The sequence below is a fragment of the Cynocephalus volans genome, chromosome 3 (genome assembly GCF_027409185.1).
Source record: "Cynocephalus volans isolate mCynVol1 chromosome 3, mCynVol1.pri, whole genome shotgun sequence".
In the NCBI taxonomy this organism is placed as follows: Eukaryota; Metazoa; Chordata; class Mammalia; order Dermoptera; family Cynocephalidae; genus Cynocephalus; species Cynocephalus volans.
The window spans coordinates 117,295,654-117,322,718 of NC_084462.1; the positions used below are offsets into that span (position 1 = coordinate 117,295,654).

The following is a 27,065-nucleotide window of genomic DNA, read 5'->3' on the forward strand; positions in this document are numbered from 1 at the left end:
TGTGCTTATTTGCTATTATTATATCCACTTTGGTAAAGTGTCTATTCAAGTCTTTTGCCGATTTTATAATTGGGTTGGTTGTTTTCTTATTGTTGATTTTGAGAGTTCTTTATATATTCTGAATATAAGTCCTTTGTTGTATATTTGATTTGGAAATATTTTTTCCCAGTCTATAGCTTATCTTTTCCTTTTTTAAAAAATGTTTTTCATAGAGAAAAAGTTTTAAATTTTGAGGAAGTCCAATTTTTTTTTTTTAATGGATTCTGTGTTTGGTACCATGTCTAATAAATTGCCACCAAGCCCAGATCCATAGTTATAGAGATCACATTGATACTTGCTGCTTCCTGGAGCACTCTTCTCTATCTTATCCTCCTGGTTGTTTCCTTCAAAGTCCAAACTTTACTTCCTTTGAAAAGTGTTCTTTCTCCTTTCCTCCTTACCCCTATTGTCACAGTCATTTCCTCCTCATCGGTGTACCCTCCATGAACATTCCTGTAGTGGATTGAATTATGTCCCCCCAAAACTCATTGAAGCTTGAATTGTGTCCACAAAGTTTTATGTATTAGAAACTTAGTCCCCACTGTGACAATTAAGAGGGTGAGAAATCCTATTATGGTAATTGAAAGGTGGAGCCTTGAAGAGGTGATTGGATTTTAGGACCATGCAGTAGTGAATGGATTAAAAATGGTGGTCAGGGGTGTGGTTCTGAGGGTTTAAGAGGAGAATCTGTCTGTCTCTCTCTCTATCTGCTCTCTCTTCTTCCACTGTCTTGAAATGTGAGACCCCTGAGTCACTGTCACCATCACCAGATGGACTTTGAACTTCCCAGCCTCAAAAACTGTAAGCAATAAATTTTGTTTTCTTTATAAATCATCCAGTTTCAAGTGTTTTGTTATAAGCAACAGAAATGGACTAATACTCCTCTGCCTGGCTATAATTTCCAATTACCTGCCCCCTCCCACCAGGCAGAGAACTCCAGAGGGGCAGGCCTAGGCATTATTAACCTTTGTATCCCCCGCACATTGATAAATACGTAGTAGGTTTTCAATATACTCACTGAGGTAATTAATCTCTAAAGACATTATCCTTCTCTCAATAAAAATTATCAGTTGAGCTGGGAAGAATTTGAGTATCTTTTAAAAAATACAGTTATTGCTTGAAAGACAATTAAAAACTATCCTCAATTTAAAATGAAAAGTTTAGGGGCTGGCTGTTAGCTCAGTTGGTTAGAGCACAGTGTTATAACATCAAGGCCAAGGGTTTGAATCCCCTTACTGGCCAGCTGACAAAATAAATAAATAAATAGCAGTTTGTTATTCTTTGAGACATCTGTTGATTTAGTCATCTAAGTGAGCTTGCTGGAGAACGTCTTTTCTCAGAGGAAAAGATATAAGGAAATGAATGAAATCCATGTAAAATAATGGGAGATTTTAAGTTGCTAAAGCAATCGATACCTATTGATCATATTGAAGAATAAAACTAAATAGGCTGATTACTCTGAATAGATCAACACACATTGTATATAGGTATTGAAATATAACTCTGTACCCCGTAAATATGTACAATCATATGTTTCAATAAAAAATTAAAAACAAAACTAAACAATTTTATCTATGTAAGTTAATTTTTGTTCATTGTTAGTCTTTCAAAGTGAGATCCATATCACCAGAACTTTGGGGTGGCCAAATTATGAGTAACCACTAATTATATAAAGAGATCCTGGGGAACCAGCCCTCTTGTTGGGAAAAACATTCACATAGAAATGAATCCTCTGGAATGAAGCTAGCTTCTGTTGATGATAAAAATCTTCATAAGTTACATGAAACAGCATCCTGTTGCCAAATAATAATGTTCATAGGAAGTTAGATGTATTAGCTTTCATTTGTCCACAACAGTATAAGATAACAGGGCCAGCTCCAGCAAGCTTCTGAAGGTTAATGCAGTGTCTCGGTATCTTCAGTCACTTCTGGTTCTGCCTTTCCTGTACCTTCACATCCCTAGAGTCCTCTAGCCCTCTGTTCCTGGACATGGTTTACAAGGGGTGGGAGCTGCCTTAAGGGAACTAGACTGACATTGGAGGCCTGAGAGTGAGAGGAGTCTGGACTGGTGGATCTGTCTGTGGTCCCATTGTCCCAGGTGAGGCAAACTAGGGAATCAGGAGAGGAATCCAAAGGTTGAAGAACAAACATCTGGCAGAGACATTGGGGAAAGAGGCTAGAACTTACAGGAATACAGGAAAGAATTATGTGTGTGCAGGAGAAATGGGATAATTTCACACTAAGGCTATGAATGGTAAGTTTCCAAGAATAACTTTCTATATAGAAGATGGACTGGTGGACCTAACCATTCGTGCTGGAAAGGGTTCCATGGCTGTCACTTATACAATCTTCAGCATCTTCTCTCTCCTGACCTTACTCCCTCTGTAGACTCAGTTTCTTGCCTATTAATATCCTCTCCTCTATCAGACAGGAAAGAATTTGAAACCAAACATTAACATTTGTGAGGTGATTACACTTCACTATGAATGTTAGTTACTATATCAGCTTAACCAGTCATTGCCATGTTAAGTGTTTTAAAATCTCTAGTTGTGACATGAAAGATTTTACCTCCCATTAATACTCTCAGTAGACAGGTGAGGAGAGATATTTTGCATAGAGATCTGATAGATAGATAGATAGATAGATAGATAGATAGATAGATAGATAGAGATTATAGATATAGATTTCCAGTCCTGAAGAAATTGTTTCTTCTCATATTCTTAAAAACTATGACTCTCTTCTGAAATTACCACTTAGTTTCCTCTGAGTAGTGCTACAGTGCTCACAAATTTGTTATCCATTGGGCAGTTCAGCCATGTGAGCCAAGTCTAGTTTCCAGTTGCCATCTGTTCAAGTCACATCTGCAATCGAGTCTGATCACCAGTGATCAGTTAGGCCCTGGCCCGACATCCCCCACCCCCATGCCTTGTTAATCAAGTACCCACAGGACCTCCAAAGGTCCGATCTCTTAGAGCCTTTTAATTTCAAACAGTTCCTGCTGGGAGGCAGCCATTCAGCAAATTATTTTTTAAAATCTCTAATATCTGATTATCTAATTGCATTAAAATAAGCAAAATGTTCGTAATCTTCAGTTTCTTTCATATAAATGTCAAACAAAATGGCAATGGATAAGGGTTTCAGCATTAGCAGTTTCAAACTAATTATTCTTTAAATATTTGTTCAACATTTATGTAGAGGGGCAGAGAAAATCAGGTTTTCTTTAATTAAAAAGTATATGTATATGTACAATTACTCAGTTACCTCATAAACAAATCTCTCATCAAATGTTCAAAGCAAAGTCCATATTGGGGAAGGGGACACACACACACGCGCGCACACACACACACATGCACGCACATACACATAAATTTGCATAGTTCTTATTCTACAGTTTCTGTGTTCATGCATTTTTTGTCAAATCAGACAATTAGTGGCAGTGTAGAGGGCATAAAAATAATAAAATAAATTAATAGATTCCAGAAAGTTGCACCATGCTGTGCATTATTTGGGTCCAGAATTTCAGTGGAGACTGCATGAGCACATTGCCAAAATACTCAATGGAGGGAAGGCAGCACTTGCGGGGAGGGTGTTTCTTTTCCCTCAGTGCCCATCTGCTTCTATGGGAAAGGGGACAATTTACCCTTACAGTTATGTAAAGAGTGGGGAGTGGACACTAAATTAACTGGCAGCAGTGATGCTTAGATCCCCTTTCAGATTGCTGTTTCCCCTGCATAGTCATCTGGCAGTCTTAACTCATAACCTGACTGTCTACATTCCCACCTCTGTTAGGAAGGAGCCAAATCATGTGTGAGAGGAGTGGATGGCATGTGCTTTTTGCCAGGGCTGCATATAACCTTTTGTATTGAGGGATGGGAGTGGGGTAGGTGAGTGAGCAATGCCTCTTTGTCTATTCTGAGCCAAAGACAAAGGCTTGGGTAACCATTATGCCCCTCCTAGGTGGGTAAGGTTATTCTGTATCTGTAGGATCAAAGTGAGGCCCAGGAGACAGAGGCTGACAAATCTGAGTTATGGAAGAGTGTGGAGAAGTTGAGAATATTGCCAAGAGTGTGGTTGAAGTGATCACTGTAGATGCTGTGCTAGGAGGGAGGTGGTATATGAGAAAGAGAGGTGGAGGGGCTGGTGGCCTGGATGAGGTTGAAGAGCACCTGTAGTGGGAGATGGGGGTCAAAACATTAAACAAAGAGAGGTTTGTTGCACATGGGACCTCCTGATATTGCTATGCAGGTGGAGTGATGACAGGTTGAGAGTAGAGCTATGGCAGAGGGTTGTCCAGTGGAATGGGCGTGAAGGTCCTGGGAGTTGTGGAGCAAAGGAAATTTGAGGCTAGGGTGTTGACTGGGTCATCAGTGAAAACCAGACGCATTCTTCAACGTCATGTAGAGAAATGAAAGTGAAGAATGTAGGAACAGCAGAGAGGGAGGAAAACAGTAAGGTTTAGCAGACAGTAGGCACCTGTCGGGAAAGAAGGGTGTGAGTATGTAGGTGGAAAGATAATGACCCCAAAGTGGCAAAGTAGCAAAAAGGCACTGAGGCTAGCCTTTCCCCCATCAGCCCTACCCCCATCTCTCAGGTGAGGACTAGCCTCCCCTGGGAGGTCAATATGGGAAGCAGGATCCTTGGGCAGAATCAGGTTTAGGTGAGACTAGGAGGTAGATGTAGCATTTTGTGAAGTTAAACAGTGTCTTTATAATGGAATCGGGGTACTAGATAGGAAAATATAGAGAATTTGAAAAAAGGTCAGTATTGAAAGAGAGGGAGTTTCCCAAGGTGACACAGAACAACATGGAAATGAACATCCGAGGAAGAAAAAGGATATTTGGTAGTGGTCAAGGACACCAGGGCATTTGCTTTGAGATAGTGGTCAAGGACACCAGGACTAAGAGGTATGGGGGATACATGGAATAGGTGCTCCAAGCAGAAACCCCAGGCAATGTGGAATGTCTGGTGATAGCAATTAGGGCCCTGCTCTTTTGTGCTGAGGTCAGCAGAGACTAGCTAAGATGGCTGTGATTGGTTCCCATGTACTGGTTAACAGGATAATGTCATTTTTGTCCCAAATTTCTTTAGGATTACATAAACTCATGGGCCACATTTGGAAGAACCTTACCTAATTAGGCCCAAAGTCTATTTAGTTTAAACTTTCAATTTGTTTCAAGTTATTATCACCAATTTGTTCCATTGTCACCAATTAGTTCTTGGGTTTCAAGAACTAATATTAGAGCATTTATTGGAATTGTACAATAATTACTATTCAAAATTCAGCACCACTTTCCATCATTCTTCAATAGATATTTTTTTTTTTTTGGCCTATTGTTATTACTTGTAAAATACAGGTTATAAACTTTAGTTTTTCTTAAAAAAAACAAAACAAAACTGAATTACATAAAATCAGAAGGGTATGTTTCTAGTGTAGAATGACTATTTTGACACTGATGGTAGGGCTCAGAACTCAAATGCTATCTTAAAACTTTACCCTTAACAAAAATCATAAATAAAAGTCCCCCCCTCTTTTTTTATTCTGATGCACAACTAAAAATGAGAAACTCAGCACTTTCAGCTGACACATCATTTTAATGCTTAATGGTCTCTTAAATTGCCCGTGTAAATACTACTGTTGATGCCATTTATTCTGTGCTGCTGGCCTCTGACAGCACAATGGAAATTTGGGAACTTGTAAGAACAAGTGACGTGTCAGATACCAAATCTGCCTACCTAATAGTATGTGTGAAGGAGACTGAAACTTTGATTTAGTAATGTTTTTGTTTAAAATGTCTGGATTGTAAAAACAAAACAAAATTATTTTGTCTTTTTTTTATCCTTGGAATTTTTCTGGCTTTGCTTCTTAGGAGTGATTCTGCTTGCAAGGTGTAAGTTGAAATTTTAGATATGCATTGTGAATTTAAATATTAAATTGTATCCTGTGACAATTGCCCCTTTGAGAGTGGCTGGGAGTCCTATGAACCACACGTTCTAGCCCATATTCTTCATGCTAGGTGTCTGGATGACGCGCCTATCCCGAAATATTGTGTGTTCAGTGTCGCTCATCGCTAGCAAACAACAGTTGGCTCTCTAGCCAGAAACCCCCCTCCCCCCAGAAAAAAAAAAAACAACAGTAAAAAGGAGAACAGAGAGTGGATTGGTAACGTGAACCTCTCATCTTGGCTGAATTTTCAATTTGGGCATCTGAAAGAAGAGTAGGATTTTTGTGGTTTAGAAAAAGATCAACTTACCTATGTGTACTGAAGCCCCAGTGCAGAGGAATATGGCCCGCAATCGTGTATTTGAAATAAAACAAAGCCAGGTATCCAACATGGGTTACTGTTGGCCCTGAAAATTGGTGTTCAATGAAAAAGTGACCTTTTGTACCACCCCCACATCCCCCCAGGATAAGCAAAGTTGTCCTCATATATTGTGCTTTGCTTTTCTGCAGGACATTTGTGAAGATATCTCTGATCATGTGGAGCAAATTCATGCCCTCCTTGAAACGGAGTTCTCCCTGAAGCTGCTGTCCTACTCCGTCAACGTGATTGTGGACATCCACGCAGTGCAGCTCCTCTGGCACCAGCTCCGAGTCTCAGTGCTGGTTCTGCGAGAGCGCATTCTGCAAGGTCTGCAGGACGCCAATGGCAACTACACCAGGCAGACGGACATTCTGCAAGCTTTCTCCGAAGAGACAAAGGAGGTGAGTATTTTCTTTAAGTCTAGTAATGCCTTGTCAAGTGTGCCCATTTGAGAATGTTTTCAGTATAAAGATGTGGGATAGGAATTCTTTGAAGGTAAATACACAGGTCCTGAGCTGGGCTTTGAATCAAGGTATAGTGAACAGAAGGTAGGACACTTCTTATGTGAATGGGGCTTTAGATCAGAGTTAACTTACACCTGATACTTTGCACAGATACCATCTATAGTTGTCAGTGCTAACCTGGCTTCCTGTTCCCCCTTCAATTATTTAATATTTATTGAACTCTTACTATGTGCCAGGCACTAGGTGCTAAAAATACACCAATGATCAAAACATGGTCTCTACGTTCAGGGAGCTTCAAGTCTAGTGGGGAACAGAGACAAGTGAACAAACGTTAAGGCCAAACTGTGATAAGTCTGCAAGATGCCATTGGAGGACAGAGAAAGGGGCACCTAATTTGACAGGTGAGGCTTTCCAGAAGAAGCAAGTCTAACCTGAGACCTGAAGGAGAGGCAGGATGAGACTGGTGAACAGTGGTTGAAAATGTTCTAGACAGAGGGAATGGCATGATCAAAGACCCAGAGGTAAGAGAGAGAATGACAGGATGAGAGAGCTTCAGGTAGGACTGTAGCAAAAGGCTTGAGGGACCAGGAGGCAGAATTTGGACTGATAGGTAAGCAGAGGTCAGATCATGAAGATCAAGAGCTTTAAAAGCCATGTTAAGAGAATTGGACTTTATTTTGAGCACAAAGAAATGTTTGTTCAAAGAACTTCCATGATTATATTTGGGCTTTAGAAAAATCATTCTCAATGCAGTGAATCAAATGGGCATTAGAATGCTATACAACCAATATATTTGATTTTTCTTACTCATATTAAGAATATTTTAAAGAGCTTGTTGTTATTTTTGATGGATAACTTAAGAATAGACACTGTAAATTTGAATCCAAGTGAACCATCTTCCCCACTCTTGAATAAAATCGACACATATTTATAGAAAAAAGCATTGTGCTTGTTCAGCAGGAGCTATACAGGTACATGGAGACTAATGTGTGTGTGTGTGTAGTCCCTTGGCTCTTGACACCCAGTTTAGTGCTCTATTAGTTTTGTGGAAAACTCATATTCTACAAGTCTGTAAGGCATTTGCATAAATATATGATATTAAAAGGCCTTGTAATGACTGTTGCATAATCCACTACTTATTAATTTATTAATGTTTCAGTAGCTCCGCATTATCAACAACATATGCAAAAAATCTGTGCCTATTCTCATAAATAACTTATTACTGTTGATTTTTGTTTATTCAAACTAAAGATGCTCCTGCTGTGGCAAACTCTATGCAGGACCTAGAGGATTATGGGCATCAAAATCCACCAGGCTTATCTCCAACTTTAAGTCACAGTCTCTGTTTTCAGTTAGCTCTCTGTTTTCAGTTAGCAGTGGGGAGGTAATGTACACTTCAGTAGAGTAACCATAGATGAATATGTGGGTTGAGTGTTAGTTAGATCCCTAGGGTATTCTCGGCTAGAGGTCTTGCTGCTATGGGAGACTACAGGAAATCTCAAGCTGACCAGTTCTGCCCTAAATCTGCTGTTCGTGACGGTATGTGCTAATGCAAATCAGAGATTAGGAAGGTTTGTCTAAACTCCAAACAGATCTTCTTTAGATATATACCTGGCATCCCCAAGTCTATACATTGTTTTTTCCCCCCTCCTCATGTGTTCTGGTAGCTTTGCCAACAGTACTGATCAGCGGCCACTTTCTACTGCTAGAGGGCACATTTAAAATGATTGATTTAAACCAATTCATTTTACAAATTTATTTATTTATTTAATAAACATTAATTGATCGCCAACTCTTTGTTGTAGGAGTTGGGGAGATAGCAGTGCTCTCGGATTTATTATCATTGTTGTTATTTTTCTGTGGAATACATTCATCCTGCACTTACTTGACTTTGTGTTATTCAATAAGTGGTAGTTCAAGAAATGATGAAAAGCCATTGAGGAGAACTAATTGTTACTGGCCCACTGTTTTCACTGCTATGTTGTGAATTTACATTCAATAGCATCCATTATGATTCTCACAATGTGAACTCAACAATTATATATGGATTTGATTGCAAGCCCTGTAGTGCATTTTTATGTTTGAGGTCAGTCTTTAGTCCTGTGAGAAGGTCCAAGAGTATGAGGGTACTTCAAAAAGTTTATGGAAAAATAAAATTAAAAGATAATACAAATCCTTCCATGAACTTTTTGATGTACCCTTGTATGTTATGTGAGGGGTAAAGGACAGTGGATTTCAGTCATCTGCTTTGTGCGTATTTTTCTATGAATTGATGTTCTGCCTCCATTACCACTCTTCCTGAAGCTGGATTTCTGATCTTATTTGTTGGTGTTTCTAGTGTGGCTCCATGAGAACATGTAAAAGACTGCTTAGTCTTGTTTGTTTCTGCCAGCACAACAGAACTGTGGAAAACAGGAAGGGAATTAGGACACAATTCTCAGCTTCATCAGAATAAATTCAGCTGAGAAAAATTTGCAGAATGAAGAGGAAAATAGCAAAAAAAAACCCCACCCCCAAACCAAAAAACAAACAAAAAAACCCCGAATAACTCCCCCCCCAAAAAAAAACCCAAAAATGAAACATTGATAAACTGGATGGGTACCTCAAAAAGTTCATGGAAAGATTCATATTATCTTTTAATTCTATCTTTCCATGAACTTTTCAGAGTACCCTCATAGGTGTCCTTTCAGTGAAGGGAGATTCATTTGTCTCTTTTTTGAGGTTAGTTGAATTTCAGAGTCACATTAAAGAATAAGTTTGAAACTCGAGAAAGTGGCAAGTTCTACCTTTCTCCTTGAAAAAACAAAATATATGAGTTTTATTCTTTATTTAAATATGGAGCAAACCGTATCTAGATGCCTAACCAGTCAACAACCAAACAACGAAAAAGTGCTTTAAGGCAAAGCCCAAAATTGTGTAAAAAATGTGTCGAACTGAAATTTTCTATATTCCAGACTGTGATAAGTACTTTATGTTTGTTTTGTTTAGTAAGGAGGGCAAGGGGCATTGAAAATAGTTTCATTTTATAGATGGAAAAACTGAATGTAAGAGAGGTTAAGTGAATGCTTAAGGACATGAATATAAGAATAATTAAACAAAACAAACCAGAACCAGTTTTTAACTGATGTCTATTTTAATAACAATAATAATTATTTTCTCCTTCCTTCTTTTCTTTCTACCTTCTCTAAATATGTATTGATTTCCTAGTATGTACAAGACACTAGGCATTCAAAGATGAGTAACACATGTTAGGAATCCTCTTCATAATTTTGTTTGATCCTGACACAGTTCTGGGAGGTAGGAGAGCAGGTGCTGTTATCCTCATTTTACAGGTACAATTACTGTATCCATCTTACAGATGAAGGACCAAGGTCGAGAGAGGTAATGTCACACTCTTAATGATATTAACACAATCAACAGCAAATGTCGACTGAGAACTTCCAGGTGCCAGGTGGTGTGTTTACGCACTTTACCTAAATGATACTTACCTCCTCCACTTACGTCCTTCATGGGGCTGCACTGGTCCTTCCAGAGGGCGCACAACATAGCACTCCATGTGTTCCTCCACCAGCACTACTAGTGGGCCAATTTATATCATGACAAACTATGTGTTACGTTTTGAACTACATGAGAATTGGCTCCATACTATATTCATCTCTGTATCTCCCACAGCACCGAGTTCGTATTGCTGTGTATAAACATCTGATGAGTTGAACTGAATTAAATAATGCAGATTATCACTGCTTTAGGTGTAGAATAGGGAGATATCACTTTAGGTTGGTGGACTGGAAATTAGTCATGGAGATTAATTATTTGACTCATAATTTCAGCCTGTAGAAAATGGAAATTCTAAAGAATCATTAATATAGCATAAATTAAAATAATGAAAGATTTTTGTGTATTTTTCTCCTGGCCCATCAGAAACAAAACTTGGCTTTGCTTCACATTTCCCCATCATTACTTGCTCTTCTCAGTCTGCTGCTGCTCTCTGGAATGCATTCGGTATCATAGAATCCCAGCACGGTAGAGCTGAAAGGAGTCTGAGAAAGGATCTAGTCCATGTGGTCTGAGGACTCTGGGGGGCTATGGCATTCTGATAAGAGGCCCATGAATTTATATGTTAGGAATTAAAGCATAAACAAACACCATGTACTGAGATTAGGGGAGGAAGAAGAGGGGGAAGCATGCAAAAAATTTTTTAACAGTGAAATTCTATTTCCAACTCTCATCTCAGTAAGAACTCTAAGTTATGGCACAAAACTACCATTAAGTAGCAACAGCTTCTGATATACCCTTGGGACATTTTAATAGGGAGATCTTCAAATCTCTAAATTATGAATATTAAATCTCATGTTCAGTTGGTGGCAAAATTTAGTGTTAAAAAAGAAAGATCTAAGAGATCTTTTGGAACTAGGCTTCAGTTAACTTAATTATGGGTAAGGAACAAAGCAAAATTTCTTGTTTCAAATTAGAAAAAAGAAAAGGGGGTTTCCTTGATGTCTGAGACAAGATTGAAGCCAGCAATAAAATGAATAAATTACCCTTCAATAGAGTGAATAAATTACAACCTCCATAAAATATAACCTTCATCTGAAAAGCTGCATCATAACATGTTAAATGGAGGTATATTTGGGTGGAGACATTGCCAGGCAGCCATGACACAGCTATCTGCCCCACACAATTAAATGTGATATTTCTGAAATAAAAAGGGCAGCAAAACCAACATGCACTCATCCCCTAATTCCATGTGTACCTGAGACTTTATTACTTACATGCATTAGAAAACTGTCTGGGAAGGTGATGTGGAAAGAAGAAATGGGAATAAAAATATTAGTGCTACTAAAAGCAATATTTTATCAGCACTGCACTCTCCCAAGTAAGAGCAATATTTTAAATGAAACTTATTAACTCACTATCCATCTGCTCTGAGTAACTTCAGAGAAATTTCTTAAAATTTCCTTTGCGTGGTGCAAGACTATGGGCTGTTTCATTTTGTTTTGTTTTGTTTTTCCAGGGAAGGATTTTTTTCTACATTAACAAATGCAATATGAATAAAAAATAGTTATTCCTCCAGTGCTGATCACTCCACTATCTCATCAGTTGAGCTAGTTGGCCTGACTGGGAACAGGATGGACGAAGGCTCCCTTTGGAGCATTAAGTGTTTTTGAATGTGGTATTTTCTTTTCCAGACTAGGGACTAGCTAGAGATCCCTTAAGACTTAGGAAAAGATAGCCATACTCTATTCTCTGAGATCTATTCATATACTCATTTAACAATCTATTCATCTAACATATATTCAGCATATTCATTTAACATCATTTACTGGGCCCTGTTATTCCCGAACAATATGGTATTCCTGGTCTTAAGGTGCTATGACCACTAAAATGGGTATCAAATTCATTCCTAGGGCCATGGTGATTCCCTGCTTGTCCAAAGGCAGGTGTCTGGCACTTTGGGGGCTCTAATTTTTCACATGAACTCAAAAATTTCTTTTTCTCTATCTGTGATAGGAACACTTTCCTTTAGTGCCTTTTTAACCTTATATAAGTACTGCAGTGCAGTAACTTTGATAAAAATAATAGAAAAGAATGTTGTAAATCTCAACTAGTTGGTAATTTGAATAAGTCTTATGGGATAGATTTGGAATTTAACCAACAGTTATAATTACTGTTTCTGTAGAAAAGTAACTTCTGAGTAATGAACAACCAAATTAAAAAAAAAAAAGAGCCTGCTTATAAATTGGGAATCTTACTATCAGTCTCTTAAAATTGGATAAAATGGGATTTTTGTTTGGCTGACTCATTTCTTGGTGTTTTTGGCTTCTGACTTTGTGTTTTGAAGAGCCTAGTCCAGGTATGAAATACAAAAGTCACATAATTGCATTTAGATGATTTTTGTTGAGACTGGCAGTTAATATTGATTTCTCCCATTGTGCAGTATAATTTAGCATTAGAGATATTCTCATCTTGATGAAACTTTTCTCCTCAATATACCTTACTACTAAAAATAATGATTTAAGTAATAAAAGTGAACATTCATTGAGCATTTACTTATCCATGTTCTGGATTTGTGTCTTACATATATTATCTCCCTTAGGCTTCTCAATACCTCTATGACATGCTTATCATTTCCTTTTAACAGGTGAAGGAAATGAAGATTAGTGAATCAAGCTACTGGCACATGGTCACATAGCTAATTAGTGCTAGGGCTAGAATTTGACTCTGAAGCTTGGGTTTTTAATTATTACAGTCAACTAAAGCTACATAATCAGAGGGAGAAATTACATGAAGGCATAGAGAGACATTCCAAAATGTCATCATTCATTCATTCATTCATTCCTCATTTATTAAACAAATGTACCTTTGAATGCTTACTCTACACATTCTATGCTTAGTGCTGTAGGTACCCTGGTGAGTCAGCCTTTCTGTGTGATTTATATTCTCGTGGTGCTAACAAATTAGTGGGAGAAACAAATTAGTTAAATAATCACAACAGTATTTGTTTATAAACTGAGATAAATGCTTAAAGAAAAAACAGCACAAATTTGAGAGCTTACAATAAAAGTTTCTGAAATAGGTGGGGCTCTGGAATATTGCAGAAGTGAAACTCGAGCTGAGATCAGAAGAATGAGGAAGAGTCAACTAGTTAAGGGATATAGGTGGGAAGATTTTCAGACACAGCAAACAACATGTGCAAAGGCCCTGGGGCAGGAGGGAACATAGTGTGTTCAGAAACTGAAAGGAACATGCTTTGGCTGTTTGTAACCAGCAAGGGGAAGAGTGGCATCAGAAAGGTCTTTTCATGACTGGCCTTGGAAGGGTTTGGGTTTTTAACCTAATAGAACAGGAAGCTATGAAAAGACTTTCAGCAGAGAAGTTATAGCAACAGATTTGCAATTTGTAAAGGTAACTCTGGTGGCAGTGTGGAAAACAAATTGGAGGAGGAGGCATGTCAGTTTAAAATAATATCCAACAGTCAGAGCGTGGACTTCATGTCAGACAGCATTGGTCCAAGGCCTAGCTTGGCCCTTAGTCATGAGGCTGTGGGCTACTTATGTATCTTCTTTTGGCTCAGGCTCCTTTTATGTAAAACAGGGATGGTAGTACAGACCCCAGAAGAGAGTTGTAAGAATTAAATGAAAAAGTAATAATAGTAATCAGCTATCCCCATTTACGGATGAGGAAACTGGGGCTTAGGATAGTTAAATGAGGCTTATTGCCATTATTATTTATCTGCATGTTATGGGGTGAGTGAAGGGAGTGGGAGATAAAGGCAAGGTGAAGTTTTGATGGGAGAGAACATTCTAAAAAGAAAACAAATGAACATTAAAAACTGATGTCAGATCCTGGAGAGGGCAGATCTTGGGATAATCTGGTTGAAAGGAACACAGGATCCAGCAGCCACATGGGATCTGGACTCAGTTGACTCACCCTGGTTCTTCCTCCAGGAGAAAGGGGAGAAAGGCAACCTGGGGAGATAATGACCCTTTACTTTTCAGTTTCCTTCCTTCATCTCCCAAGGGTGCTAGATAAAACCAGGCTGTCCCTCAGCCTGGTAGGCATAATGGGATCCAAAGAGCTCTTCTACCCTAAACAAAGCATCAACCAAAAATCTTTCCATTTGTTGTGTGATATCAGAAACTGCATTGGTAATGAGGTAAAGCCTTAGTCACACAATAAAGATTAAGAAATTAAAAATACTTACTTGTAATACTATATTTTAGCATGAGGGAGTTTCAAATTGAATCAGCCTAGAATTATAAATAATAAGAGAAGTGGGCACTTAGTATCTAACATACACCAATGGGGCTGGGGGAGAGAATGCATGTAAAAGGAGATGGGACTTAAATGATAAAGTTTTGACAGTCATTAATTTTCTCCACGATTACCTGTGCTTGTCTTTGAAAGGGTGGGGCCAAACAGAACTGGTCTTGAACTCTTCATATATTTGCAAATTCAGTAGTTCACCTCCCTGTGATTCGTGAATATATACTTAACATGACTGGCTTAGTATAATTAATTATTCCACTTTTAGAATATTTGTTGAGCATCTACAATAAGCTAGTCACTGTGGTAGGTGCTGGAGTGACAGTGAAAAGCAAAATAGATATTCATAGAGATTTTATTCTTATATTACTCTCTTCCCAGAAATTTTATAACTTAAGGCTTCCCTTAAGAAATTCTTATTAAATGAACAATACACTATTTTTAAATAGAAAATTAAGGCAATAATGGATATTTTTGATGTGACTTTGACCATTTCTGTTAAGGCTTTATGCTCCAGATTAAAGAAAAATCTTTAAATGTTTAAGAATAGGATGCTGTATAAAGCAATGTGGTAATTGATTAATATATTGAGACAGATGCATTTCTGACCTCTGTACAGGCCTGTACTGAGATTTCATTTGAAGAGCAGTTGAGTGTAATTGACATTGCATTTACTGAAACCATTGCCATTGTCTGTTTCAGGGTCGGCTTGATTCTCTAACAGAAGTGGATGACTCAGGACAGTTAACTATCAAATGTTCTCAAAATTACTTGTCTCTGGATTGTGGTATTACTGCATTTGAGCTGTCTGACTACAGTCCAAGTGAGGATTTGCTCGGTGGCCTGGGTGACATGACCTCTAGCCAGGTCAAAACTAAACCCTTTGACTCTTGGAGCTACAGTGAGATGGAAAAGGAGTTCCCCGAGCTTATCCGAAGTGTCGGGTTACTTACGGTGGCTGCTGACCCCCCTTCCAACTGCAGTGAAGCAGTTCGTGAGGAGGCGTCTCAAGTCTCTCTTTCAGCGGATGACAAAGGCACATGTGAAGCAAACAACGCTTCTGCAGTCGAAGAGCAACCAGGCTTAACACCAGGGATGTCATCTTCAGGGGAAGCTCTGACAAATGCTGTTCAACCTTCTTCTGAGACGGTGAAGCAAGAATCCAATTCCTCTTCCCACCTTGGTGCAAAGAACCAACAGCCTCCTTCTTGTGAGAATGCAACCCCCAAGCGATCCATTAGAGATTGCTTTAATTACAACGAGGACTCTCCCACACAGCCCACATTGCCAAAAAGAGCCCTTTTCCTTAAAGATGAGACTTTTAAGAAGGATCTGAAAGGCAGTGATGGAAAGAGGCAGATGGCTGGTCTGAAGCCTGAGATGAGCAGGAGCACTCCTTCGCTGGTGGATCCTCCTGACAGGTCCAAGCTCTGCCTGGTGTTACGGTCTTCCTACCCCAGCAGCCCTGCTGCTGCCAGCCAGTCTTTTGAGTGTTTGCACAAGGTGGGGGATGGAAATCTTGAAAACACAGTCAAAAGTCACATTAAGGAAATCTCTTCCAGCCTGGGAAGACTTAATGACTATCATAAAGAGAAACCTCGACTTAAAAAGCCACGTAAGACTTCAGAAGAGGTGCCTCCATGCCGAACACCTAAACGGGGAACAGGCTCAGGCAAGCAAGCTGAAAACATGGGGAGCTCAGTGGTGCCGAATGGAATTCCTCCTCATCCTTCCAAGGCCACAAGGGGGCCAGAGACAGATTCCACTTCCTCATCCTCCCTTGAGGCCTGTAAGCAGAGAAGTCAGGATGCCAAACTGCCAGTGCAGTCAGAAACATCCAGTTCGCCACCTCTTACTCTGAGCAGTGAATCCTCCATTGATTCAGACAGCATCGTGTCTTCGGTACCCCTTCTTTCAAAACATGAAAGCAAAAAAGGTTACTCCTACTCCCCAAGTCACGTCACCAGGAATGGTGAGGTTGTTGAGGCCTGGTATGGTTCTGACGAATACCTAGCGCTGCCCTCTCACCTCAAGCAGACAGAAGTTTTAGCTTTGAAGTTGGAAAACCTAACAAAGCTTCTGCCTCAGAAACCCAGAGGAGAAACTATTCAGAATATTGATGATTGGGAACTTTCTGAAATGAATTCAGATTCTGAGATCTATCCAACATACCATGTCAAGAGGAAGCATACAAGGCTAGGCAGGGTATCTCCAAGCTCGTCCAGTGACATAGCCTCTTCACTGGGGGAGAGCATTGAATCTGGGCCCCTGAGTGACATTCTTTCTGATGAGGAATTGTGTATGCCTGTCTCTGGAATGAAAAAATATATTGACGAGAAGTCATGGAAAATGTCATCCTCCGAGAAAAATGAGAGCCATTCTGCCACTAAATCAGCTTTAATTCAGAAACTGATGCAAGATATTCGACACCAAGACAACTATGAAGCCATATGGGAAAAAATAGAGGTAAGGTGATCTTCTTAACCTGAATGATCGCTCACCTGAGTTTTGGAAGTAATGCTGGGAGGTCAACCCCTCCCCACTCTGTTATAAAATGTGTTGTTATTTTTGACAAACCTAACAATTCAGAAAGAAAAGAAAAAGCACAGGGATCACAGCATCGTGACAGAGTATGCATCATTAGAAACTGCCCTTATCAGTGCATTAGCTTGATGTGTCCCTGCTGGTGTAGAATTCTCTGCCAATATCGCTCAAACCTAACATGGCTACTGATGAATGCTGGACTCCTTGGATGTGATACAAAATAAAATAGAGCAATAGCTATGCACATACAAGTACCTCAGGAGTACATGAATAGAATATTCCAGTTACCCTCAGTGCTTTTAGCCATTTGTTCTAAACCTAGAATACCTCCCACATCTCTGATGTTAACTTCTTATAAATAGACCAGGCATTTCTAATTTATCTAGAATCTTTGTTTTTCCTTACTCTTTCTCCTTTTTGAGAACTCTAGCTAGTAACCACGCTATCTCTACCATGTACCACCTGTGGGCTCTGGGTTGGGGAGTTGACATTCTGGGTAAATCTGTACTTTTCTAATGAATTATTAATGTGATAAAATCTTTGAGGTCAGGCTTATCAAAATTCTCAGGACTGAGTTCATGATATAAATTGTGATTTGATTCTCTAAGAGGCATCTGGGCCAAAATAGATACAGTATGATTATTGTGGCAATGGCCCTTTCCTCAGAAGGCCATTGGAAATAGAGTTAATTTGATAATTGTAATGGTTTCTTATCCGATGACATAGAAATGACCATGCCTTGCCTCATTTGTATAGCACTTTACAGTGTGCAAAGCTCTTCCATATTCATTTTTTTTACTTGATCTTCACAACCTTCCTGTGAAGAAGGCAGGTCATGCCAGATTATTCTCCTTTTACAGAGATGGAAATAGAGGCCCAGTGAACTTAACTGCTTTTTCCCAAGCTAAGATAGATAGCTAGATAGACCCTTTTAATTGGGAAGCTGAGATACAAATCCATGTCTTCTGATTCTTAGTCCAGTTTTCTTCTTTCTTTTCTTGACTCCCTGAAAGGGGTCGTAGTTATCTCCCTCACTGGGAAACTGTAAGAGCAGGGGAGACAAAGGATGCAGGAGCCATCACATTGGGTAGAGAGTATTGATGTAACCCCCGTCACTGGCTTGGAACTACTCTCAGTTTTTTTTACATTCAATTGTTGTTGAACACTACTCTGGGACCAGCGTTACGCTAGACACTGGATAAAAATATAATGCATATGGACAGAAGGAGAAAAATATGCATTTTTCTTCTGGAGGAAGAATATGTGGTTTCATAAAACAAAGAGGGAAAAGTTAACAGAAATATATAATAATAATAACATATTAGTAATTACTAACATATAGTGCTGTGGTTTCCCCCCGAATTCAAATGTTGGAAATTTGGTCCCTTGTGTGGCACTGTTGGAAGCAGGGGCTTTTAAGAGGTGATTAGGTCATTAAGAATGCTGCTCTGGTGGGACCTGGTTAATTCTTGTGGGAGTGGGTGAGTTCTTGCTCTGGTGGGACTGGATTAGTTACTTCGAGAATGGGTTGTTATGAAGCGAGGCTGCCCCTCGTATTTCGCCCCCTTTGCATGTGCCTGCTTTCCCATCCGCTTCTGAGCCATGTCATGAGCAGCACAGGGCCCTCACCAGAAGCTGACCAGATGCAGCCACCTGATCTTGGACTTCCCAGCCTCCAGAACTGTGAGCCAAACTAAACCTCTTTTCTTTATAAATTACCCAGTCTCAGGTATTTTGTTATAGCATCAGAAAATGGACTAAGACATATATTAAGTATTTATGTATCCAATCCTCACAAGAACCCTAATATTAACCCCATTTTATGGATGAGAAGACTGAGGCTGAGAGAGATCAGGAAGTCTGCTCTAGATCTCATACTATTAACTAAATGCTTTCGTGCCTCTCTGTAAGAGGTGATCAGTCTGTACTGTATGTAAATACTGCAATATTGTGTAGAAGAAATAATATCAGTTGAGCTAGGATTTGCCTGGGAAGTTCTTCTGAAGTGCTAAACTTTGAGTGGGACTTTAAAGGATGTACAGGATTTAGACAGATAGGAAGAAGGAAGGTGGGCATTTCAGGTAGGAGGAGCATAAACTAAAACACAGAGGTAGGTGGGAATGGGAATGAGGATGGATGTAGGAGTGCAAAGACAGCTGTCCTGACTGGAAGGTCTGTGGTCAGAGGACAATGAAAGTTTCCATACATATAACAGGCCTGGCTGCTGCAAGGCCCTGAAGGCCACACCAAGGTCATTAGAATTTGTTCACTAAGCATCCACAGTAACTTCACTGAAAGCAACTGAAATTAGTAAAACAACCCCCAGCAACTAATGTTTCTTGAGCTCTTATTTTGTGTTTGGTTGGCTCTGTGCCAAGTATTTTATCTGGCTTATTCTACTTATGTCCTAGGAGGTAGGAATTTTTCAGATGAATAAGCTGAAGTAGATAACTTGCCCAAGTCCTCACAGCTAGTAAGTGAGAAGCCAGGATTTGAACCCAGAGCCAGCACACTTAAAGCAGGGTAGTCCATGGCCTCCGATAGCCTTTACGAAAGATTTAATTGGCAGTAACAGAAGGATGGTTCTGGAAACAGTGCTGGTGACCAGGCAGAGATATTGGCCTGTGGCAACTAATCTAAGGGAATGCCGTGGTGTAGACTGGTCAAGCGGAGCAGTTGAGGAAGTGAATGGGATCCAGAAAACTGGGTTTAGGCCTTGTTCAGTCATTAAAGCCTGGTGTGGCCCACAGATCGTCATGTTGTATCCTGGGCCTCATTTCTTCCTTTGTAAGAAGAGATGTTTAACCAGATGATGGCTGTGAGTGTGTGACTGTGGCACACACTGAGACAAGAAGGGAGGGTTTATGGAACCCTGTGGGAAGAGTTATGGCCTCATATAAAAAAATGACAAAATACTGAAGAATGCATACTGCTTCTGGTTCCAAACACACCAAATGGAGAGTGGTGTGTTTCTTCCTGTCGTCATGCCCTGAGCGCTCTACCCTGTCTTCTCTGAGTCACAGAACATAAGGCAGGAGGCACATAGAAGTCCACTAAAAACAAGGGACTTTATGGGGCTGGATCCCCAGGATAACACCCAGGTTGGTGACAAGAATCTGAGATGACTAGTGGATTCCTGTCACTCCCCACCCCTTGTTTGTGTCTTTCTTATAGTAGTCTGGTTTTGTTATTATAAAAGATTTCTTTTTAATACATATTCTTTACTCTTTGGGAAAATTAATTTTTTTTGAATAGATAATGTATTCACATGATTTAAAAACATAGATATTTAAAAATATCCAGTAAATCTCCCTCCCTTTCTTATCCACCATTGTGGGTTCAACATCCTTTAAGACTTTGTTTAAGTATATACAAGTAAATGCAAACGTATTTATTAAGCAATATTTTTAAAACTGGGAGACAAGTTGCAACTTTCCTTTTCCATAAATAAAAGTTCCTCAATAAACTTTGCAAGTTCCTGAGGGATAGTCCCTTTCCCAGTCTCTCTGTGAGAGTTCAGGGGATTTTGTTCAACTTTGGTTAATTCATCCAGAACCTGTGTGTGGATGAATTAACCAAGCATCTCAGGTGTGAGTGCTCATCCCTGATGAGAGCTTCTCAAAGCTTAACATTAAAAGTGAAAAAATGAGTCAATCCAATGAACCAGACCATTTGTTCTGATATATTCAAGAAGTAGAATAAAAGCAATGAGGAGAAAAGAGGGAAGAACATATCTGGAGCAGATGGAATCAAACAGAATGGTGAAAAAGCAACTTAACATGATATCTGGACACGTGTGGTCTGAGTAATAAGGGTTAGCACACTGTAGCCCAGGGGCCAAATCTGCTCCAATGCCTGCTTTTTAACATAATGTTTTATTGCAATATAGCCCTGCTCATTGTCTATGGCTGCTTTTATGTTTCGATGACAGCGTTGAGTAGTTGTGACAGAGACTTTTGTAGGACCCACAAAGACTACAATGTTTACTATTTGGCCCTTTACAGAACAAATTTGCTGACCCCTGCTTTTGAGTAAGGAAAAAGGAAGTGAAATAATGCACCTCAGCATCTACTATGTGCCAGGTTCTGAAGTAAATTCTTTCATTTAATTTACCCTGTGGAAGAATGTTACCGGTCCCACCTTACAGGTGAGGAATCTTAGTCTTGAATGAGAATGACTTGCCCAGGATCACACTGCTGCTAAGGGTAAGAGCTGGGATTCCAACTGGGGTGCCAGAGCTCACTTAGTTTTCTCCCTGAGATGTATTCAAAGGCCAAGGACTTTAGGCAATAATCACATGTTTAGAAAAATCTATTTGTAAAGCCCACAAACCACTACGAAATTAGTCAATGAACAGTGTGGCTTTTTCCTCAGGACCTGAATAGAAGTTAACTGCTTGGTAAGTAGCCACTTGTCCAAGGTGGGTAATTCCTGATGCCAGGTTAACAGCTGTATGAGTCCCAGGAGGGCTGGCAGAAAGCAGTGCAGGTTGGTGGCACCACAGTGAAGCATTTCAGGAGACCTGTCCTTTGGGATATGGTGCAAGGTCCACTTCTCACATCACAGGCTTCCTGCTCACACTAAATTCTCAGAACTTGACCTGGAAGATATGACTCCCTTAGGTTGGACTCAGGTACCAAATTGATGAATACATGACATAGCTAAACCCATTTCTCCACAGAGAAATAAATGTCTTCAAATGCCAGATTATGGCATCTCAGCTATAGTTCAATGACTCAGCTGTTGTTGCATTTTTTCCTAGAGACATCTATAACCCTATTTAAAAAGTTTCTTTAGTGCCAGCTAAGGATGTTCCTGCGCATAAGTTATTTTGAATTCAGTGCAGAAAATAGTTAGCTGAGTGCTTGTTCTTTGTAACTAGGCTGTGTAAAATTGCAATCAAGTCTGCTCCTGCTTTTGCCTAGAGATGGAGCTGGGCAGTGGTGGGTAATACCAGTGTAACATGATTGTGGAAGAGGTTTTGTCTTGGGATTAACTTGGCACTGACTTTCTCGTTTCTTTTCCAAGAGGTGAGATGGGTCCAGATAGGACCCATCTTGTTTTTCAACCCTCATTTTGATTGTAAATTGACACAATGGTGACACCACACCGATGGTGTCAGTCATTAAGAAGAAGTATCACACTGTCCTGAGTTTTCTTTTCTCTTCTTTTCTTTATAGCGGTAGAACACACACAACATAACATTTGCCATCTTAACCATTTTTAAGTGTATGGTTGTGAGTAGTGTTAAATATATTCACATTGTTTTGAAACAGATCTCCAGAACTTTTTCATCTTGCAAATCTGAAACTCTATACCCATTAACCAACAAATCTCCTTTTCCACTTCCTTCTTTTTTTAAGGCTAAATAATATTCCACTGTATGTATATACCGTATTTTGTTTATCTGTTCATCCGTTGATGGATATTTGGGTTGCTTCTACCTTTTGGTTATTGTGAGTAGTGCTGTAATGAGCATGGGTGTGCAGATATCTCTTCAAGACCCTGCTTTCAGTTCTTTCGGATGTATACTCCAAAGTGGGATAATTGGATCATATGGTAGTTCTATTTTTAATTTTTTCAAGAACCTCCATACTTTTCCATAGTGGTTGCACCATTTTACAATTCCACAAATAGTGCACAGGGTTTCAGTTTCCACACATCCTCACCACTACTTGTTACTTTCTGTTTTTCTGACAGTAGTCAGTCATCCTAATGGGTGTGAGGTGATATCTCACTGTGTTTTGATTTGCATTTCCCTGATGATTAGTGATGCCAAGCATCTTTCTCTGTGCTTGTTGGCTGTTTGTATATTACCTTCGAATATCTGTTCAAGTTCTTTGGCCATTTTAAAAATAGAGTTATTTAATAGATTTTTTATTGTTGAGCTGTAGGACCTCTTTATATATAATATACGTATAATAAGGTATTGTATATTAGTACCTTATTAGTGTTATATATTAATACCTTATTACATGTATGATTTGCAAATATTTTCTTCCATTCTGTAGATTGCCTTTTTACTCTGTTGATTGTGCCCTTTGATACACAAAAGTTTTTAAATTTGATGTATTCCCATTTGTCTATTTTGCTTTTGTTGCCTGTGTGGTAGGTACTTTATCCAAGAAATCACTGCCAAGTTCAATATCATGAAGTTTTTCCCCTGTGTTTTCTTCTAAGAGTTTTGGATCTTATTTTTAGGTCTTTGAGTTCTCTTTTATTTTATCGCAGTGCAGTTAGCTCTCGTGTTTTAAGGATCTCTCCCCAGGCTTTCTTGTAGGATAGGACCCAGCTTCAAGGCTAGAGCAAGTCACCTTCTGGGATTTGTTTCTAACAAAAACACTTGAGAGTCAGTCTTTTTAAAAAGTCTTGTGTAGTCATTATTTACTTGATTTGAGATTTAAGTAAATTCCATTTGAAACACAGCTGTATCTTTCTTTATTCACTCCCAGAGTAACTTACAATCAAGGTTCTCCTATAGATTCAATTCCACTTGCCTTTGATGTCTCCTTTATACCAACCACATACTAGTTTACCTGGTGTTAGTGCAGAGGTAGTCTGCTCTTAGATGTTGATAATATCTTAATGAGCATCCTATCAGAGAGGAAGCATTTGAGGTTACTGGATTCCACTTTTTTTCACCAGCATTACATTTTGTATGTGCCTCTCTCTTATGCTAACTTTTCCCTTCACAGTTGCTAGTCCTCCTCATGTCTCTGTATTCTCTCTTTCTTACATCTTCTCTCTTTTTTTGCTTTTCTTTTGGACCTATTGCTCACTCTCTGGTACCAATTATCCTTTTTAATTTCCCTGCCTGAGAGTACCTTCTACTTTTTCCCTCTAGTGTTCTAGAGATTGTCAGATTCCAAATATGAGAGTGCTGTGAGTTGCATCACCATTCAAGCGTGAACCCTTGATCTTTTCAGTGTATTTCTTAGTATTAGAAATATGTATCCAGAAAGTCCATAAATTGTCTAGATACCAAGAATAAAGAACTATAATTTAGTTTAATTATCAAGGGAAAAAGCCAGATTCCTAAAGAATTGTGCAGGCTCAGCTTCGTAATTAAAATTAGAAGATACAAGAGTCCTTAAGGATCACAGATTGAGCATGAGTTGACAGTGCAGATGATTATTCAACAAGAGGTATAATAGTGGAATACTGTAGAAACTCTGAATAGTCTTTTTTGTTTTTCTACGCACAATCTAAAATTTTGTGTTACATTTTGGACTTAGAACTTGAGAGAGAGAGGGCAACATAATTCAAGGTTCTGTGCTTATCACATAAAACAATGTATGATAAGTGCTAAGTGAAAAGTCATGCACTGGGAGAAGGAGGCTAATAACAAGTATAGCCAAGCCATGCAGCACAGCAGAGGGAATATTTGGGCGGGGGCTCTAATGATAAGCAGAATTTACGTAGCAGAGATGAGGAGGCAGAATGTTAATGATAAACACTTTGACATAAGCCAAAGCTGGGGACAAGAATATTCAGGTATGTTTGGGAAATAGTAAAGAGAGATTCTTGGTGTTTTGGCATATAGGCTAAGCTGCTATAAACAAAGAGGCCCCCCAATACGATAAGATAGAAGTCTCGTTTTCTCTCACTTAACAAGAGGCAGACAGTCCAGGGAAGGTAGAGCTTATCCGGAGACCCAGGTTCCTTCTCCCTGTTGCTCTTCTGTGGCTCACCAACACCATGTCTGCATTCCAGCTCCGAAGGGGAAGTGGAGGGCAGCCAGCGTTCCTATGGCTATGACTTGCAAGTTTCGCATGTTTCTTGTGCTCACATCCCATTGGCCCAGGCTTTGTCGAAAAGAAGTTTTGGAAATGAGCCTCCAGGTTACGAATATCAGGAGGGGGGTGTCTCGTAAACTAAACACTGAATAGAAAAAGGTTTGTTTAAAGGAAGGGGAATATAAACTTAGAAGGAGAGGCTTGGGCCAAAATATGAGGGACTTTGAATTCCAAATGTTTGCATAGCACAGGCACAAAATAAATACCTTTCTAATGACTGCATGAATAAATGAGTATGTAAGTGGATGAGTGAGTGATTGTATCATTGAGATTGAACTTTATCTTCTAGACTAGGGTTGCGAACTAAAATGACTCTAATAGGCCAGGCAGGTAATATAAATGAATCATACAGCCAGGTGTAAATTGGGAGTGAGGAGACTGAATCAACCGGAGGCTATAGATATGTCTAAGGGGCAGCCAATGCTCAGCTCCAGGTGATGGTTGCACAGGAATGTGGGCCCTGTGTGGCAAGATCTTGTAATTTAAAAAAAAAAAGAGTAGGAAATCTGAGTTTTATGTATCTCCCCATTTTTTAATGTTGGGTCTGAACAACTTTTAAATAGGCCAAATAAAATACATCTGTGGGATAGATTTGGCCTTTAAGTCATTAATTTGTGAAGATGGGAAACTACTTAAAATTTTTGGCTCAGAGAGTCTGTAGTTTAAGAAGGTTATTCTGGTCATGGCATGCTGAATAAACCTCTAGCACGGTAGTTCTCAACTGAAGCTGCAGATGACAATCACTGGGGAACTTTTAAAAAATCCCAGCTTCAGGCTCCACCCCAGACCACTTATACCACAATATCTGGGGTTGGGTATTTTTTAAAGCTCTTCAAGCAATTGCAATGTGTAGTCAAGGTTGGGAGCTAGTCCCCTAAGGCTTATTTTGAGGGTTATTGCAATAGCCTGGACATATGGTAAAAGGCTCTGAACTGTAGTTTTGGAAGCAGACCGAAGAAAGAAAGAGGCAAAGGTGGGAGGCATTATAAAGGATAAATAGATAAAAATTCTGTGGCTGTTTTAAAATAAGAGAGTGGAAGAGAAAGGAAGTCAAAAGAGTGGAGATTTCAAGCTGAAAGTTGGGGCTGGCAGATGTAAGGAATTTAACAAATGGTTCCAAGGGACACATGAGATTAAGATACAAAGTAGACGAATGGGGGAAAGGTAAATGTTATCTTATATGCAAACACCGTGGTCCAAATCTAAGATGAGAATTCTAAATCAACATAACGTTTTTAGAGATAAGGCTACCGAACTCTTCTTAAGGGTAATAAAAATCTTTCCTATCTATTTTAGTGGTTGCAATGCCAGGAAAAAGACTGTGAATTAACATTGCTAATGGATTTGTTGAGACAGTATGTCAAGGTCGTTGCTCAAGGTTGGTGGAGAAGAACCACAGGGATCCAAAGCAAATTCCTTCCCTGGGAATATTTCAGTCCTGCGACAATTTGGTTTTTGCAGAGCCTTCCCTGGGACTTGAGGCTTTATCAATGTTGATTTACCACCACCGTGAGGCCATATCCAGCCACTACATCTGGTTTCTGGCCTCCAAAATACAGAGGGAAGATGATTTGCCCTTTTGTTTGCAGTTGTAAACATCAGGATGAAAATAGTTCTTCGTGATTTTCTTGGTATGGAAAGGCTATGATTCAATAACACCTTACATCAAGATGATGATGGTGCCTAACTGCATTTAATAGCAAATATTTCTATAATGATGAAAATCAAAAGAGGAATAAACTCAATGTTATATTTTTTAACTCAACTAAAATAATTCTTAGGACATTAGTGAATTATTTTTTATCCTTAAACCTAAAGTAATAACTTTGTACTGATGGTAGGATGTTTTGGAAATATAACAATTAAAAGTTCAAAACAAAACCTTGATATTTATTGTCCCCTTGTAATGTGTCAGGCAAAGTGCTAAGGGGTTTATTCATTTAATACGTCATCCCTTTTTATTCTCAAGAAAAAAAAAATCCCTCCTTGATACAGACACTGTTATATTATATTCCCATTTTACCATTGAGGAAAGAGAGACATAGAGCAGTTAATAATTTACCCAAAGGTACAGGAACATTGGGTGCAATTCATAGCCACACTTTTTAAATGTGAAAATTCAGATAAGTCACTGGAAGTTTACTAAATAAGTCT

At 39.2% G+C, this 27,065-nt stretch overlaps 1 protein-coding gene across 1 annotated transcript in view; it reads left to right on the plus strand.

The window, feature by feature from the left end:
* AKAP6 (A-kinase anchoring protein 6) overlaps positions 1–27,065 on the plus strand; it is a 353,091-nt gene that overhangs the window by 74,678 nt on the left and 251,348 nt on the right. The window contains exons 6-7 of the mRNA XM_063090114.1: positions 6,490–6,741; positions 15,274–17,037. Coding sequence (XP_062946184.1) covers positions 6,490–6,741; positions 15,274–17,037 — 2,016 coding nt within the window. The remainder of the gene's footprint in view (positions 1–6,489; positions 6,742–15,273; positions 17,038–27,065) is intronic.